Source organism: Giraffa tippelskirchi, chromosome 4, assembly GCF_054371585.1.
Source record: "Giraffa tippelskirchi isolate mGirTip1 chromosome 4, T2T-mGirTip1v1.2.pri, whole genome shotgun sequence".
Taxonomy (NCBI): Eukaryota; Metazoa; Chordata; class Mammalia; order Artiodactyla; family Giraffidae; genus Giraffa; species Giraffa tippelskirchi.
In genome coordinates, this window is record NC_137278.1 from 178,689,722 (window position 1) to 178,707,845 (window position 18,124).

Here is an 18,124-nt window from a genome sequence, read left to right on the forward strand (position 1 = left end):
AATAATTAAAAGTAATTATATAAATAGATAAAACTATTCATATATTCACATAATATATGCAAATTAAGCTTTAGACTGTATGGGTATTTTCTTCTACTTACTTTTATGTTTTTACCTCTTTCAAACAGGGAGTCTCAGAAAAATTAACTTTATCAGTAAAATTAAAGTTAGGGTATCTTTTACTTTAAATTACGCTTTAACATTTTGAAAAGCATTGTTATGGCTTACTTTTTTATATGTATAATTCCTTATAACATGTGACGGTATTAAGTAGAATTTACAGATACTTTTAGGTAAATCTTCATGATCAATATACATGTAAAATATCCATAAATAGCCTAGAAATACTAAACTTCAACTGAGGGACATATATGTTAAAAGGCTTGGAATTTTTGACATAAATGAAATTCCGTAAGTAAATCAAGGATTGAAATTCTGTTTCCAGGTGCAGTTGCTGGTGTCTAATCAGGATGTAGATAACTACAAGCAGATCAAGGCAGATCTAGACCAGCTTCGACTTACTGTCGAGAAATCCGAGTTATGGGTTGAGAAGAGCAGCAGCTATGAGAATGGAGAAATGGGTGAAAATCAAGTAAAAGGTGGTGAAGAGCCAATTGAGGTTTGTTTTCAAGATCTAAATTGAAATCATCCAAACAGTATCTTTTAAACCAGCATAAAATTTCCATTTGCCAAGTCGATAATCCACATAAACTTGTATTTTGCTTAATTCTTGTTAATTGTTCTCATTACATCATGTCTCCTTTTTCACTCTTTCTCCTTCCCACTCTCAATCTTATAATCCAAGAATCAAGACCACAAGATGAAGTGAAGTAGAGAAAAAAGGAGTAGATCGTAAGCCTAAACCTATGAAGAAAGGGGAATTTTCATTTTTAACGTTCATGGTGGCTTTTTTATTGCCAACCTATAAATCATTCTTTTCATTATTGAATAGTCTTATAAATAAGTAAAAATACCCAAATGAAAGGACATTGCCAACATGAAAATCCCCCAAATTTGTTTGATCTGAAAAATGGTAAAATGGTGCTCGTAAGTCTTTTGTTAAATTGATTTTAGTTTTCATTGGGCTAATTTCACTGCTGTTTCTGCATTTTGCTAAATACTAAATAAACCATTAAAATTTTTTGAGCATTTTTTAGAAAATCAGTGTCAACACCATAATTGATAGTATATTGAGTTTCTTAAGTACCTGTCCAGTGTTTTGTTTAGTTTTTTTTTTTTTTTTAATTTATTTGGCCATATTGAGTCTTAGTTTCAACATGCGAGATCTTCGATCTTAGTTTTGTCATGCAGAATCTTTAGTTGTGGCAAGTGAACTCTTAGTTGCCGCATGTGACCTCTTAGTTGTGGCATGTGGGATCTAATTCTCTGACCATGATTCAAACCTGGGTCCCCTGCTTTGGGAGTACCAGATCTTAGTCACTGGACCACAGGGAAGTCCCTATTTAGTTACTATTTTAGTCTACAGGAATGTAAACTGTTTGGAGGGGTTTACCTGCCCCAACTTTTCTGTTTGTTGGAATACCCAAAGTATTTTGTATTGTAGGGTGTTGAGTAGGAGGTAATTAGTAGGAATGGGAAATAATTAAAGTCAAGATGCTGAAAAATTCCAAAGGGAAGTTCAGTGGTGGGTAAGGTAACTACTTTCTACTTGTCTCAGGACTAATCGCCACTGATCTGCACAATATTTTTGACTTAATTCTTTAGAAACTTTTCTGTGATTTTGTGATATAAGTTGGTTCAATGGTAAAGAATCTGCCTGCCAGTGCAGGAGATTCAGGAGACATGGGTTCAATTTGTGGGTCAGGAAGATCCTTTGGAGGTGGAAACGGCCTGGAGAATCCCCATGGACAGAGGAGCCCGGTGGGCAATAGTCTATGGCGTCGCAAAGAGTCACACACGACTTAGCAACCAAGTATGCACACACACATGATGTAAGTTAGTGGCATGTAGAATTTCTACAGCTTTTTTTTTTTTTTGGTTGAAATGGAGTTCTTTCATAGCATATTTAAGATATAAGAGAAAATTCAATATTTATATAGTATTTGCTATGTTACCAACTCTTAAAGCAGACACTGTCATGCAAGGTATATTTTTTTAAAATGTTACAGTAAACTTTGGAGATAGTTATAAAGATCACATTTCTGAATCAGCTGAATTAACTGAAATTCAGAAAACCCAAGGATTTTCTCACTATCAAGCAGCGCTATGTGATTTTAACTCAGTTAGGTCTTTTTAATGATAAGCTCCAGGCTCTTTAACTAAAATTGCACTTTCTGATACAATATTTAAAGTTATTAAGAGATGTATTATGCTTTCATGAAGTTAGAATACCTCTTCCTTTTACAAATACATATTTTGTAAATATTCTAGAGGATAAATGTAATGTCTCTTCCCTTTTCAGAACTTTTCATTATTTTATTTTAATAGAGAACAACTCTAAACCTTAGGAAAAATGCATTATGCTTTTTGTAAAAGTTTGCCCAGAAAATCACTTAAGAGTAGAAGTGAGATGTTCCGCGAGGGATCTCAGTCACTAGTCTACAGTTTAAGTTCCCAGTCATGAGGGAAAGTGGAGAAAGAACCTCTCTTAAGTGTATATCCACAACATCCTCGTAGCAGTTTAATAAAAGTTTGTATTTATGTGAGAAAGAAGATGAATAAGTCATCTGATGATAGTCATTTTATTAAAAATAAAACTGCATTACACGTGGGCTATAAAACTATTTTTCTAGGGACTTCAGATGAATATAAATCAATAAAGTTGAAATATATTTATTTGTTGAGGTCAGGATTTATCAGTTTAGCACATGTTAATAATTTTAGGTACTTAAAGCAGGAAGTGATTTAATACAAGGAATTAAATTTTCGGAATGGCTGGAGGAATACAGTTTTAGAGGCTGCCTCTGGACTATAGATTTCAAGGTCAAACATCATAGCCACGATTCAGAGGCCAAGAATCTGCATCGGCTGCTGTATAAATACTGCAGCCGCCAGCACTGACTTGTACCTTAGATGCGTATGGACCCCTCAGATCTGTTGGGATTTTCTTTTCACCTTACACAGCCTCAGGAAGATGGATGGGCCTTGAATGGATAGGGCATTCAGAGGATAGGTTTTGGTGTCAGGCACCCTAGAATTTGCCACTCACTATATGTGTGACTTTGGGCAACTGATTTGAATTCTTTCAGTTTTGTTTTCATTGTCCATTCAGTGAACTTAATAATGATACTTAGCTCACAGTGTTACCGTGAAGATTAAATGAGCAAACTCTGCGTATGGTGTGTCAGTTGATATGACTTCAGTGGAAAAATATAGACAATATGGTGACATATTAGTTACCAACAAGTCAAGAAGTAAGACTCCAGCTTTAGTTAATTTATTGTCTCAGTGCAATCATTATGGACCAGTGGCCTTACACCGAGACTGATCTTCCTCATGGTTGCATCAGGATATCCTCATTCTAGCATCACAACACCCCAAGAAAGAATGTCTATGCGTTTCTGGGTCTCCTGCTCAACAGCAAGTAAACCTTTCCCAGGTGCCCCTCGGTAGATTCTATCTCATGTCTCCTTGGCTGAAGCAGGGCCACATGTTTACCTCTAAACCAAGGGACTGTGAGTTTAGACTAAATAAAAGATGCTCCACAGGCTAGAATACTCTCCCCTGAGTTAAACGGGGGAAGGATAAACAAAATCAGAATCTGCTTGTGGGGCTTCCCTGGTGTTCAGTGGCTAAGGCTCCATTCTATCAATGTGGGGGGGGGGTCTGAGTTCAATCCCTGATCGGGGAACTAGATCTCACATGTTGCAACTAAGAGTTTACATGCTGCAGCTAAAGTCTGAATGCCTCAACTAAAGATCCTGCATGCTGCAACTAACACCTGGTGCTACCAAATAAATAAATAAATATTTTTAAAAAATCTGCTGGCAAGGGAGAAGGAAGTGAGGATGTAGGTTAGCAACCAATAGTGTCTGCCAAAAATCTGCAGTCAGTGAATGCTTGTTATGAGCAACATATTGTGCTGTTTGTTATGATGCACATGGAATTATGAAATCTTGACAGATACTTGTAGGGTTATCAAGTCCATTTCCTATATGGTATTTGTTCTGTCTCTAAATAGCTCACCTAAGTGAGATATTTCTTAAAACAAAACAAACTTCTGTGATGGGAAATTCAATACTTCCTGAGGTAGAACAGTCTGTTGAAATTAGTGTATAGCTTGAGAAATAGAATATTACCAATAAGATGTCCCCATGGTCCATCCCTGTATTCCAGAGGCAACCATTTTCATGAGTTTATGTTAATAATTGCCTTACTTATAGTGGTTTTACTATGTGTATCTGTATTTCTAAAACATTTAGCAAATGAAAAGAATTGCATTTAGTCTTTTTTAGATTAATTTTTTACTGGAGTCCAGTTGCTTTACGTGTTAGTTTCTACTGTACAGCAAGATAAACCAGCTGTACGTATACATACTTTCCCTCCTTTTTGGACTTCCTTCCTATTCAGGTAACCACAGTGCATTATAGAGTTCTTTGTGCTAGACAGTATGTTCTTATTAGTTATCTATTTTATACATAGTATCAATAGCGTATGTGTGTCAATCCCAGTCTCCCAATCCCTCCCATCTCCTTGCTTTCCCCCTTGGTGTTCTCTATGCCTGTGTCTCTATTTCTGCTTTGTAAATAGGATCATCTACACCATTTTTTCCTCTGATAGCTCAGCTGGTAAAGAAACTGCTTGCAGTGTAGGAGACCAGAGGTTGATCCCTGGGTTGGGAAGATCCCCTAGAAAAGGAAATGGCAACCCACTCCAGTATTCTTGCCTGGAGAATTCCATGGACAGAGGGGCCTGGCAGGCTATAGTCCATGGGATCCCAAAGAATTGGACACAACTGAGCGACTAACACACACACACACACAAACACACCATTTTTTGTAGATTCCACATATATATATGTATATCAATATATAATATTTGTTTTTCTCTTTCTGACTTATTTCACTTTGTGTGACCCTCTCTAGGCCCATCCACATCTCTACAGATGACCCAATTCATTCACTTTTATGACTGAGTAATATTTCATTGTATTAAACTCTTAGAGTAAAACTTAGGCAGAACACTCCTCAACATATATCTCAGCAAGATCTTTTTTGACCAACCTCCTCGAGTAATGAAAATAAAAACCAAAATAAACAAATGGGACCTAACTAAACTTAAAAGCTTTTGCACAACAAAGGAGACCATAAACAAAATAAAAAGGCAGTCATCAAAATGGGAGAAAATGTTTGCAAATGAAGCAACTGACAGGATTAATCTCTAAAGTATATTAACAGCTCATGAAGCTCAATATCAAAAAAACAAACAACCCAATCAAAAAATGAGCAGAAGACATAAATAGTTATTTAGTCTGTTTAGGTATGTTTTTGTTCTCTGTCTTCGTTGTTGTGTAGCAGTGACTTATTTTATTTTCTCTAATATACATTATTACATTTTATGCAGATGTTTATCTAGTAAACTCTTCATGGACATTTTCATTCTTTACAGTTCTAGTGTCTTGAAAGGAAATTTGCTACCAAAAGGAGCTTTAAAAACTTTGAAATGTCACCTGATGCACATGTTTAAGAGACCCTTCGGGATGTATATTTAGGTGTAAACATCTAGTATGATTACCGAATAATGTCAATTGCTTTCCAAAGAACAAATGATACTCCCAGGGTATGTAAGAATTTCTGTAATTCCCCATCATGAAGACTACTAGTTTTCTCGCTTTTCCATTTTTGATAATTGGATGTGTTTGGTATATTATCCCTGTGTGATTTTCATTTTGCTGGATTTTTATGAAGTTGAACATGTTTTTATATTTTTATTGGACATTTCACTTCCTCTTCCAGTTTAGATTAAGCTAAATTCTGTGTGGGAAGGTAGTTAGATCCTACCACTTCATGTATACCTACTACTGAGTTTAAAAATATTTTTTATATCAAGTCATGGTGATGCTCTAAGTTTAAACTTGAGTACTATCTTTTCATCTGTTATTTCTTCTTTTCTTATTTTATTGTGTTGGTAAGATTTTCTGGTACAGTGTTGAGCAGATGTGTTAATGGCATTTTTGTTTTGCTTCTGATTTTAAAGGGAATAATTTTAATATTTCACTATTGAACATGATGTTTATTATACTTTTTTGTAGATACCTTTTATCAATTGAGGAAATTCTTTCTTGTTTTTCATTTGCTAATTTTTACCATGAGTGGTTATGATTTTAATTAAATGCAGTGTATGCATCTATCAAGATGGTGTTTTCTTTAATTTTCATCTGCTAATTTTAATAACATGAATGATCAATAGACTTCTATAGTAACCTTGTATTCTAGAATAAATATGTCTTGGTGATATTTTATACAGTACTACATCTAGCTTGTGAGCATTTTGTTTACCATTTTACATCTATGTTATCAGTGAGGTTGGTCTCTAATCTTCCCTTTTGTACTGTTCCTTTCAGTTGTTGGTATCAAGGTTAGACTAATTCCATAACAAAGTGAGTTATAGAATCTTATCCTTTCTTTGGTTAAGATTGGAATAGTCTCTTCCGTCAGTGTTTGGTAGAACTTGTCTAAATCTGCATTGGCCTTGGATTTAGTTTGGGTAAATTTCAACTAGTAATTAATATTGTAGAGATTATAAATTCGTTAAACTTTTCTCTTGTGGGTCAACTTGTATATTATTCTAGCTGTATACGTTAGTATTCAAATTTATTCATCTTTCATTATCTTTTAAAATTTCTGTTATATCTGTAGCTTCATAGCCCTTTTTCATTCTCTTCTTTTTCCCTTTAGATTTTACTCTTTGGGTTGTGCAATTCTGTGGGTTTTGACAAATGTATGATGTCAGGTACAATCTCACCAGAGCTGTACACATTTTATTCATCTTTTTAAATGAATTTATTTTTGGCTTTTTAAGCTCCTGGGCTTGTTTGCTATTTCATTATATTTGTCCTATTATACACTAGCCTTTTATGTTGACATACTTTGCAGACTTAAAAAAAATGAATGGTATAATTCCTAAGGAACTGCATCCCACAGATTTTGACAAATGGTATTCCACAGGATGGGAAAAGTTCAGTTTTCATTCCGGTCCCAAAGAAGAGCAATGCTAAAGAATGTTCAAACTACCATACAACTGCGCTTATTTCACATGCTGGCAAGACTGTTCTCAAAATCCTTCAAGCTAGGCTTCAGTAGTAGATGAACCAAGAACTTCCAGATGTACAAGCTGGATTTAGAAAAGGCAGAGGAACCGGAGATCAAATTGCTAATATTTCTCTGGATCATGGAGAAAGAGAGTTCCAGAAAAACATCTACTTCTGCTTCATTGACTACGCTCAAGCCTTTGACTATGTGGATCACAATAAACTGCAGAAAATTCTTGAAGAGACGAGAGTACCGAATCCCCTTACCTGTCTCCTGAGAAACCTGTATGTGTGTCAAAACTGGACGTGAAACAATAGACTGATTCGAAATAGGGAAAGGAGTGTGACAAGGCTGTGTATTGTCACTCTGCTTATTTAACTTACATGCAGAGTACATCATGAGAAATGGCTGTGCTGGATGAATCACAAGCTAGAATCAAGATTACTGGGAGCAATGTCAACGACCTCAGATATGCAGATGATACCACTCTAATGACAGTGAAGAGGAACTAAAGATCCTCTTGATGAGAGTGAAAGAAGAGAGTGAAATAGCTAGCTTGATGCTCAACATTAAAAATACTTAAGATCATGGCATCTGGTCCATCACTTCATGGCAAATAGAAGGGGGAAAAGTGGAAGCAGTGATAGATTTTATTATCTTGGGCTCCAAAATCCCTATGGACAGTGACTGCAGCCATGAAATTAAAAAATGCTTGCTTCTTGGAAGAAAAGCTATGAAAAACCTAGACAATGTATTCCAAAGCAGAGACATCACTTTGCTGATAAAGGTCCACATAGTCAAAGCTATGTTTTTTCCAGTAGTCATATACAAATATGAGAGTTGGACCATAAAGAAGGCTGAGCTCCAAGAAATTGATGCTTTTGAACTGTGGTGTTGGAGAAGACTCTTGAGAGTCCCTTGGACTGCAAGGAGATCAAACCAGTCAATCCTAAAGGAATTCAACCTTGAATATTCTTTGGAAGGACTGTTGCTGAAGTTGAAGCTCTAATACTTTGGCTCCCTGATGCAAAGAGCTGACTCACTAGAAATGACCCTGATGCTGGGAAAGATTGAAGGCAACAGGAGAAGGAAGCAACAGAGGATGAGATGGTTAGATTGTATCACTGACTCAATGCACATGAATTTGAGCAAATTCCGGGAGATACTGGAGGACAGAAGAGCCTGGTGTGCTCCAGTCCATGGGGTCACAAAGAGTTGAACATGACTTAGTGACTGAACAGCAACAATTTTTATTATTGTTCAATATTAGATATTAAAATTTTTCATTATGATTTCTTTTTGGCCCAGAATAGTTACTTGAAAATGAATTTTTAAATTTCCAAATATACTTGCAAAATTTACAGTTCTTTGGCTATTGAATCCTTAACTCACAACAAGAGAATGTGGTTATGATGATACCAATTCTCCCAAGATTTGTTGGGACTGCTTTATGGTCTATTATATCTTCAGGTTTTAGAACTATCTTCTCATGCTCGAGTAGAATGTGAATGGGTATAGGATTCCTTATACGTGACTAGCAAATCAAGCTTATTGTATTTAAATCATCCATCTACTCACTAATACTTTTGTTTTCTCTCTTTTTTCATGGTCACAATTTTATTTATGAAGTTCATTTGTTCAACTTTTTAAAAATTAATTTTTATTGGAGTATAGTTGCTTTACAATGTTCAATTAGTTTCTACTGTGCAACAAAATGAATCAGCCATACATATACATATATCCCCTCCCTTTTGGACTTCTTTCCCATTCAGGTCACTACAGTGCATTAAGTAGAGTTCCCTGCTATATTGTATGTTCTCATTAGTTATGCTCTGCTGACAAAGGTCTGTATGGTCAAAGCTATGGTCTTCCCAGTGGTCATATGCAGTTGTGAGAGTTGGACCATAGAAAAGATGGAGTGGTGAAGAATTGATGCCTTTGAACTGTGGTGCTGGAGGGGACTCTTGAGAGTCCCTTGGACAGCAAGGAGATAAGACCAGTCAATCTTAAGGAAATCAACCCTGAATACTCGTTGGAGGGACTGATGCTGAAGTTGAAACTCCAGTATTTTGGTCATCTGATAAGAACGGCTGGCTCATTGGAAAAGTCCCTGATGCTGGGAAAGATTGAGAGCATCAGAGGATGAGATGGCTGGATGGCATCACTGATGCAATAGACATGAACTTGGACAAACTTCGGGAGATGATGAAGGACAGAGAGGCCTGGCGTGCTGCAGTCCATGGGGTCACAAAGGTCACAAAGAGTTCACTGGGCGACTGAACAACAACGACATTAGTTATGTATTTTATCCCTAGTATCAACAGTGTATATGTGTCCATCTCAATCTCCCAGTTCCTCCCATATCCCCCCCAACTAGGTATCCATACATTTGTTCACTATGTCTTTGTTTTCTTGATGTATCCACAATTGAGAGAGATTTGCTTACATTTCTCACATAGTGGTAAACTTACCAGTTTCCCCTGTAGTTCTATTAACCTTTATATGTTTTAAGTCTATTTTATTAGATACATATAAATTTTAAATTGTTTTTAACTAGAAACAAAAACGTTTTACCATTTGCGAGTTATCTTCTTCCACTTGTGTTGATATTGTTCCATGTCTTCTGGCAGCATTACTACTGTTGAGAAGTTTACCATGTATTGAATGTGGTGGTTTAGTCACTAAGTTGTGTCCGACTCTTGTGACCCCATGGACTATAGCCTGCCAGGCTCCTCTGTCCATGGGATTCTCCAGGCAAGAATACTGGAGTGGAGTGGGTAGCCATTTCCTTCTCCAGAGGATCTTCCCAACCCAGGGATCGAACCTGGGTCCCCTGCATTGCAAGCAGATTCTTTACCAACTTAGCTTCGAGGGAAACCTCGTATTGAATAGTGGTGCTTTGATTCTGATCTTACAACTGCTCAGTCTTTTCATTCATATCTGACTCTTTGCATGTTACTTAAACCTTATTATTTCTTTCATATCTATTAGTTTCTTTTTTATATTTCCCATACCTGAGACTTTGTGCTGAATTTGAATAATTTCTTTAGACTTGTCTGAGTCGCTTTTCAGGCATGTCTTATTTGTAGTTAACTTCACTTCTTGACTTTTAAAAATTTCAGCCATTATACTTTATCACACCTGTGATTTGATTAAAAAATCTTTTTGGTCATTTTTATTATCTGTTGTTTCTTGCTAATTTTTATGATTCCATGTGGCTATTTTATGGCCTTGTTGTAATACTAATTCCAGGATCTGAAGTACTTGTGAATTTCTTACGATTTTTACACTTATTTCATTATGTATTTGGTCATCTTTGATTATGAGCTCATATCTTCATTTAATAGACTTTGTTTTTAGAGCAGTTTTAGGGTTAGAGAAACATTGCACAGGAAGTTTAGTGAATGCCCATACATCCCCTCCTTCCTTCCCTTCATTTTTCTATTATTAGCATCCATGCAAGATAAGTTGCTTCAGTCGTGTCCTGCTCTTTAAGACCCTATGAACTGTAACCTGCCAGGCTCCTCTGTCCGTGAGATTCTCTAGGCAAGAATACTGGAGTGGATTGCCACACCCTTCTCTAGGGGATCTTCCTGACCCAGGGATCAAACCTGAGTCTCCTATGTCTCCTGCATTGGCAGGCAGGTTCTTTACCACTGGTGCCACCATTAATTAATATGGTGCATTTGGTACAATTGATAAGCCAATACTGATACATTATTATTAACTGAAGTTTGTAGTTTATTTCAGGTTTTGCTCCTTGTTGGAAAGGTACCCACCCACTCCAGTATTCTGGCCTGGAGAATTCCATGGACTATACAGTCCATGGCGTTGCAAAGAGTTGGACACGACTGAACGACTTTCACTTTCACTTCACACACACAGAACAGAAAGGAAACAAAGCCTGTATCCCGGGGAAGATGGAAGGTCTGATCAGAAACCTGTGTTAGAACCAGGAATACCTAAAGGAAACACCCACAGTGATAAACCAGGGAAACACATGGCCCATAGAAGAGCAAAAGGGTACCTGTTTTGGCTTGGTCAAAGCCAAAATGGGGAGAAAAACTCTCTTTAGCTCCTATATATAAAGACAAGTACGCTTGCACTCAAGATTTGGGACTAGAATTCCCACTAGTAAAAGGCACCAAAAGTTCCAAGTCAAAAGCTCTGATTAACATATTCACAAAATGTCATATCCCAAAGTGGCTCTGAAAGGCAAATGAAATCTTCTCTGGGTTAAACAAACCCCAGAGGAACTCACATATTCCAAGGAATCTAAGTTCACAATATACTTTTAAAATTACTAAAATATCTAAATAAACACATTCCCAAGGACTTCTACAAAAGTAGCCAAGTTAAAACTCAAATGGCCCTCCTATTACAAAACCACTAGATCCTAGATACAAAGCCTATTTTGAGTATATTTCTGGGCTCACTGGAAATGGAGGACAACTCTAAAAGACCCCACCCTCCATCTGTTATTCCTGTTGTTGTTTATTCGCTCAGTCATGTCCGATTCTTTGTGACCCCATGAACCACAACACGCCAGGTTTCCCTGTCCTTCACTGTCTCCCAGAGCTTGCTCAAACTCATGTCCATTGAGTCAGTGATGCCATCCAACCAGGTCATCCTCTGTCTCACCCTCCATCTACCAAGTAAGAAAAGTAACCTCAAACCTGATCAGAGAGTTCTAAGCTTCTGGGTGACATGGTAAGTTTCCCTGAAGACAAATGCCAGTACCTCTGCAACTCAGAAAGACAAGTTAGCTCTAAGCAAATATCAAGATTGGGACACTGAATCAGATGCCTGCCTTCAGACGTCTCAGGCTCACAGCGCCCTCTGGCCACAGGTTGGGGTAATCACACATACTGTAAGGAGCAAAACATGCCAGCTTTCAGCCCCTAAGATACCAACTCAAAACCTACACCCAAATGTTTACAGCAGCTTTACGCAAAATGGCCCCAAATTGGAAGCAATCAGAGGTCTTTTAGTAGATGAATTAGGATAAATAAACTTTGGTATATCCAGACAACGGAGTAGTATTCAGCAATAGAAAGAAAGTTACAAAAGGTTGCAAAAGGACACAAAAGAACCTCAAATGTGTATTGCTAAATGAAAGAAGCCAGTCTAGGCTGAGTGCCAAAGAACTGGTGCTTTAGAATTGTGGTGCTGGGGAAGACTCTTGAGAGTCCTTTGGACAGCAAGGAGATCAAATCAGTCAATCCTAAAAGAAATCAACCCTGAATATTCATTCGAAGGACTGATACTGAAGCTGAAGCTCCAATACTTTGGCCACCTGATGCTAAGAGCTGACTCACTGGAAAAGGCCCTGATGCTAGGAAAGATAAAGGCAGGAGGAAAAGGGGTCAACAGAGGATGAGATGGTTGGATGGCATCACTGACTCAATGGACATGAGTCTGAGCAAGCTGCAGGAGATGGTGAAGGACAGGGAAGCCTGGCGTGCTGCAGTTCGTGGGGTTTCAAAGAGTCAGATATGAGTAAACAACTGAACAACAACAAAGTCTGAAAAAGCTACATACTGTATGACTCCAACTGTATTCTGGAGAAGGAAAAACTATACATGAGACAGTAACATGATCATGGGTTCCTCAGAGGTTCTGGGGTGTAGAGATTAAAAAGAGAGGAACAAACAGGTAGAGCAGAGAGGAATTTTAGGGTGATGAAACTCTTCTATACGATACTATACATAGCATTACACATTTGTCAAAACCCATAGACTCTAACAACACACAAAGTGAAAGTGAAAGTCACTCAGTCCTGCCCAACTCTTTGCGTTGTGTGTGTGTGTGTGACAAGTTAAAACTCAATTGTTGGTTATCAACTCTGGCTGATGCCCTTAAAGGCCAACAAATGGGTCAGTGCTTGATTATTACTTGGAAATGTCATGTATTTTTCTGGTTTCTGGCCTCCATTTGTTTCTTTCTCTTTACTAACAAGAGATAGTTTAGGACTTCCCTGGTGGTCCAGTGGTTAGGAATTCGCCAGCCAGTACAGGGGACATGGGTTTGATCCTTGGCCTGGGAAGCTTCCACATGCTGTGGGGCAACTAAGCCTGTGTGCCACAGCTACTGAGCCCACACACTGCAACTACTGAAGCACAGGTGCTCTAGAGCCCAGGCTCCGCAACAGGAGAAGCCACCATAGTGAGAAGCCCACACACTGCAAGAAGAGTAGCCACCACTCGCTGCATTGCTCGCAGCAATGAAGACACAGTGCAGTCAAAAACAAACAAAAAGAGAGAGAAATAGTTTAAATGTTGTTTTTATCTATCACTTCTGGATGTCGTGTAATCAGAGGGATTTCTCTTTATTTCTACTTTAGACAGTTCTTAAAAGTAGAAAACTCTTCTGTATTTTGAACCCATATATTTATCCTTGTAATATCTTTTTGCTGATGCTAGATTCGAGTCAGTGTGAACCACATCTGGGGCTTCCCCTGTGGCTCAGCGGTAAAGAACCCACCTGCAGTGCAGGAGACATAGGAGACTCAGGTTCGATCCCTGGGTTGGGAAGATGCCCTGGAGGAGAGCATGGCAACCCACTCCAGTAATCTTGCCTGGAGAATCCCATGGACAGAGGAACCTGGTGGGCTGCAGTCCACTGGGTCACAGAGAGCTGGACACGACTTAAGTGACTGAACACACATGCATGATCAGACCATATCTGAACCTGCTCTACTTGATTGCTTTCATGTTTCTCCAGAGCACCACTCTTCTTTTGAACATTCTGCTAAAGGTACAACTTTATACCTTCACCATCATGCTTCCATGCCTTTGTACACACCTGAATTTCTCGTTTCCCTTCTTAACATTTGATATATAGAATCAAATCTAATATTTGAGATACAACGCTTGCTCTCAAAGATAACACACACAGAATAACACCCAGAAAACAGTATGACAAATGTATGATTAAATATTGAACTGTTTTATCACAGAAAAGGGAGATATCAGTGTGGGTGTGACTGTGTGGAGAAGGCTTCACTGTTTTATTTATTTATTTATGGCTGAGCTGGGCCTTGGTTGCTGCGCGGGCATTTCTATAGTTGTGGCAAGCAGGGGCCACTCTCCAGTTGTGGTGCAGTGGCTTCTCATTGCATGGCCTCTCCTGTTGCTGAGCATGGGCTCTAGGGCAGATGGGCTTCAGTAGTTGTGGCTTGAGGGCTCGGGAGTTGCAGCGCCCAGTCTCTAAAGCACAGGCTCAATAGTTGTGTCGTGTGCGGGCTTAGTTGCTGTATGGCAAGTGGGCTCCTCCCCCGACCAGGGATTGAACCTGCCTCTGCTGCACTGGCAGGTGAATTCTTTACCAGTGAGGCGCCAGGGAAGCCTGGCTTCACTGTTTTAAAAGGTTGGGAGGATTTTGTTAGCTAGTAATTCAGGAATAATCACAAGAGAAGCAGAATTCAACAGGAATAAGTGGTTTGTATTTGAGGTAGCTGAGATTGGGAACCCTTGAAGATTTGGGGGAAGGATGGCTCAACAAAAAGAGCCTAAAGGCGGGGACCAGTTAGGAGTCTCCTGTTCAACTCAGGTGTGAGGTTAGGTGAGCATGAGCTTGGGAGGCAAAAGTAGAAATGGACACAAGAAGACTTGAGAAGCGAGGAGAATGGTACATTTCTAATGGATTAATATATGGAGAAAAAGTGAGAAACTACAGAGTTACTAACTTGTATACAGCCAAATAATCTATGTTATGCAATGAACCAACTGCCAGAGATAGTGACAATTTATTGTAAACAGGATGAAATATATCACAATATCAATGGAAACAGCCAGTAGCAGGCAGCATGCACTCTGGCAAGCCAGTACAGATAATAATCCTTTGTTGTGTAGTAAATCTTTACAAAGGCTCTAAACACAGGATTATTGCCATTGTTTTAAAACAGCTCATAATTGTCTAACTTTGTGCCTGCTTAGACATCAGAAAACCAGATAACAGTACAGTGAGTCTTCATTTTGGTAATAAGAAATATTTCCAATAGCATAATAGTATTTTTTTTCCTTTGGTGATAAATTTTGTTTATTTGGGTCAATAACTGAGCTGAACTGCCGTGCCTTTCTTAGTCGCTTCAGTCATGTCCAACTCTTTGTGACCCCATGGACTACAGCCTGCCAGGCTCCTCTGTCCATGGAATTCTCCAGGCAAGAATACTGGAGTGGGTTGCCATTTCCTCTTCCAGGGCATCTTCCTGATACAGGGATTGAACCCACATCTCTTGTATTGGTAGGGGAATTCTTTACCACTGAGCCACCTGGGAAGCTCTGATAATCTACCTACTAACACTACCAAATCTCAGTGTAACCAAAATTATCCTAGTATTGTAGTTGATCTCGTACAAACACAGTGGAGGATGGGGTAGATTGGGTCTTCTAGTAAGCTCACTGCAGCCCTAGTACTTATGAGCTTTATTACCTATTATATCTTACAGGGTTTCCCTATTAACTTACCTTCAAGGGCATTAAAAAGGGCATCGTTGCTGAAAACTTAAAAGCTAGGGTATAGCAAGTTGACAGTCTCTGTAGCATTACTAGTTCATCACCTTCAAATGCGTGTTGACTTCTAAATATAAGAAGGAGGGATTAACTCAGGAAATCAGATCTGAGTGGGTTAAATCAGGATTGCCCTTTATGCTCATCCATCTCTTTATAAAGAGTTGAAAAGCAAGCCATGGGGCATCACAGGACTTCTAACAGAAGTTCCCACTTGTGTTAAATATTTTGGTTGTTAATTTTCCTTCACAATGATTGTGCTTCTGTGTCTGTGTATGTATATATATTTATCTCTACAGATGGTTGCCTGCTCCTTTTAAAAAAAAGGGAAGGGGATTTCTCTCTTGGCTCTGATGGTAAAGAATCTGCCTGCAGTGCAGGAGACCCAGGTTCAATCCTTGGGTCGAGAAGATCACCTGGAGAAGAAAATGGCAACCTGCTCCACTATTCTTATGTGGAACATTCCATGGATAGAGGATCCTAGCGGGCTGTAGTCCGTGGGGTCTCAAAGAGTTGGACACAACTGAGTGACTAACATTAAAAACAAACAAAAAAAACCTTACAGTCTTCACAATCTAAAGTCTGATGTTTAAACTGTCTAGTTTTTCCATCAAGGACTATTTTTTCTTTGGGGGTTTCTAATTGATTTTTTTCACATCTCTGCATTCAAGATTCCTATCTGCGTGTTTTTACTTCATAATTTTTTTTGTCCTTTTAATAGGTGTGTGATGTAAGGGGCAGAATTAACTGGAAAGTGTCCCTGGAGGCCTACTCTGGGTTGCCTAGGCAGCAAGCTGGCTTGCTGTTTGCTGGAGTGGGGGTGGGGGGTGGGGGCAGGAGCTTCTCTCCCAAGAGGCCCTGCACTGATCTGACTTCTCATGCCAACCCCTGGCTCTTGCCTCTCAGCAGGAGGAGTCTCATTTGTATGGGCCTCATAGCTGGTGATCCTGATCAATTCCTGCAAACAGCAGGCACCTAAATCCAGACTGCCTGGTGCCCAGAATGTTTTGTGTACATTTAGAGACCCCTTACTCTCCAGCTTGCCCTGTGAGAAGTTGTGCCGAGATGGGGCGGAGGTTGTTAGTCAGAAATGTAGACCCGGGATGGCGTCCAGCAGCACAGTCACACCTCTCTAGGGTGATTGAAGGCTGGGGGACACATGCCTTCCCTTCTCTGCTGACCCTTGGCTTGCATCTCCCCCCTTCTCTCCCCTGCCCCACCACCCTTTCCCAGTAAGACTCTCCCTAATCCCTGCCAGGTGATGCTGTGGGTCCTCCTGACCATGCGGCAGCCACACAGGGGTCCACCTGGGGTGAGAGAGGTTATTCCTCACTTTATGATTATTTTAAACATGTGCTTGTGCATGCTAAGTTGCTACAGTCATTTCTGACTCTTTGCGACCCCATGGACTGTAGCCCACCAGGGTTCTCTGTCCATGGGATTCCCCAGGCAAGAATACTGGAGTGGCTTGCCATTTTCTCCTCCAGGGGATCTTCCCGACCCAGGGATCAAACCCCAGTCTCTTAGGTCTCCTGCATTGGAAGGCAGGTTCTTGACCACTACCATCACCTGGGAAGCCCATTTTAAACATACTTAAAGGTCCTTTCAGAAGGTTGCTTAATTGTTTCATTTTCCTGGGAATGACCGAGTCTCATTATTGAGTTTTTTGTTATCTACCTTAGCATTCGCTTTCCTCACAGGTATTTAAATTTTAGTTTGCAGGTTTACCTTTCGAGAGAATGAACTTAGTTCCTTCCTTCCCTCTCTCCCTCCCCTTTTCCTTCCCTCTTTTGCTTTCCCTCTGCTTTTCTGTCGACAGCCCTTCCTTGTCTGATGGTTTATGTCTTACCTCCACATCCCATTACTCTTTAAAAGTGAAACCCGGTTTTCATTCTTTGCCGACCATTTCTGATCATTTTTCTTGGATGAGGCAAACAGGCAAGGAGGCTGTTCCCTCTAGAAAGATATCTTGAAAGAAAGCTATGCTTTCCCAAGTGTTAAGACTTTGATTCTGCACAGCAGGGAAATAGTTTTATATAAACTTGGTTTCTCTGGCAAAACTTGTGATTGACCAACTGACTCTTGGCAAAAGTAACTGATTGAATGTCTAACCTTCATAGCTGGGTACAGAAAGTGTCCATGAGTTTCAGACAGAATCTTCCTAGATGATCTGACTTAGGCGGGACTCTATGGTAATTGGATAGAGAACTTTTATCCATTCATTTGGGAGGGTGCTTGTGTGAATTTTCTTTTTATGGAATTTGTTTTCTTCATTTTCTGTTTTTGCCCTTGACCTCCTTGTATGTTTATTTTACTTGTTTATATCAGATCACATATTTCTGTCCTTTATGTCTGAGCTGATGTTACTGAAGGTGATTTCTGCACATGAGTATCACGTTAATA

At 39.2% G+C, this 18,124-nt stretch overlaps 1 protein-coding gene across 6 annotated transcripts in view; it reads left to right on the forward strand.

Moving 5' to 3' along the window:
* ITPR2 (inositol 1,4,5-trisphosphate receptor type 2) overlaps nt 1-18,124 on the forward strand; it is a 563,179-nt gene that overhangs the window by 229,540 nt on the left and 315,515 nt on the right. For all 6 annotated transcript variants that reach the window (XR_014051645.1, XM_081483690.1, XM_081483688.1 and 3 more), the window contains one exon: nt 446-619. Coding sequence is in view for 5 of the 6 variants with exons in the window: in XM_081483690.1 (XP_081339816.1) it covers nt 446-619 (174 nt within the window). In the remaining variant the exon portion in view is untranslated. The remainder of the gene's footprint in view (nt 1-445; nt 620-18,124) is intronic.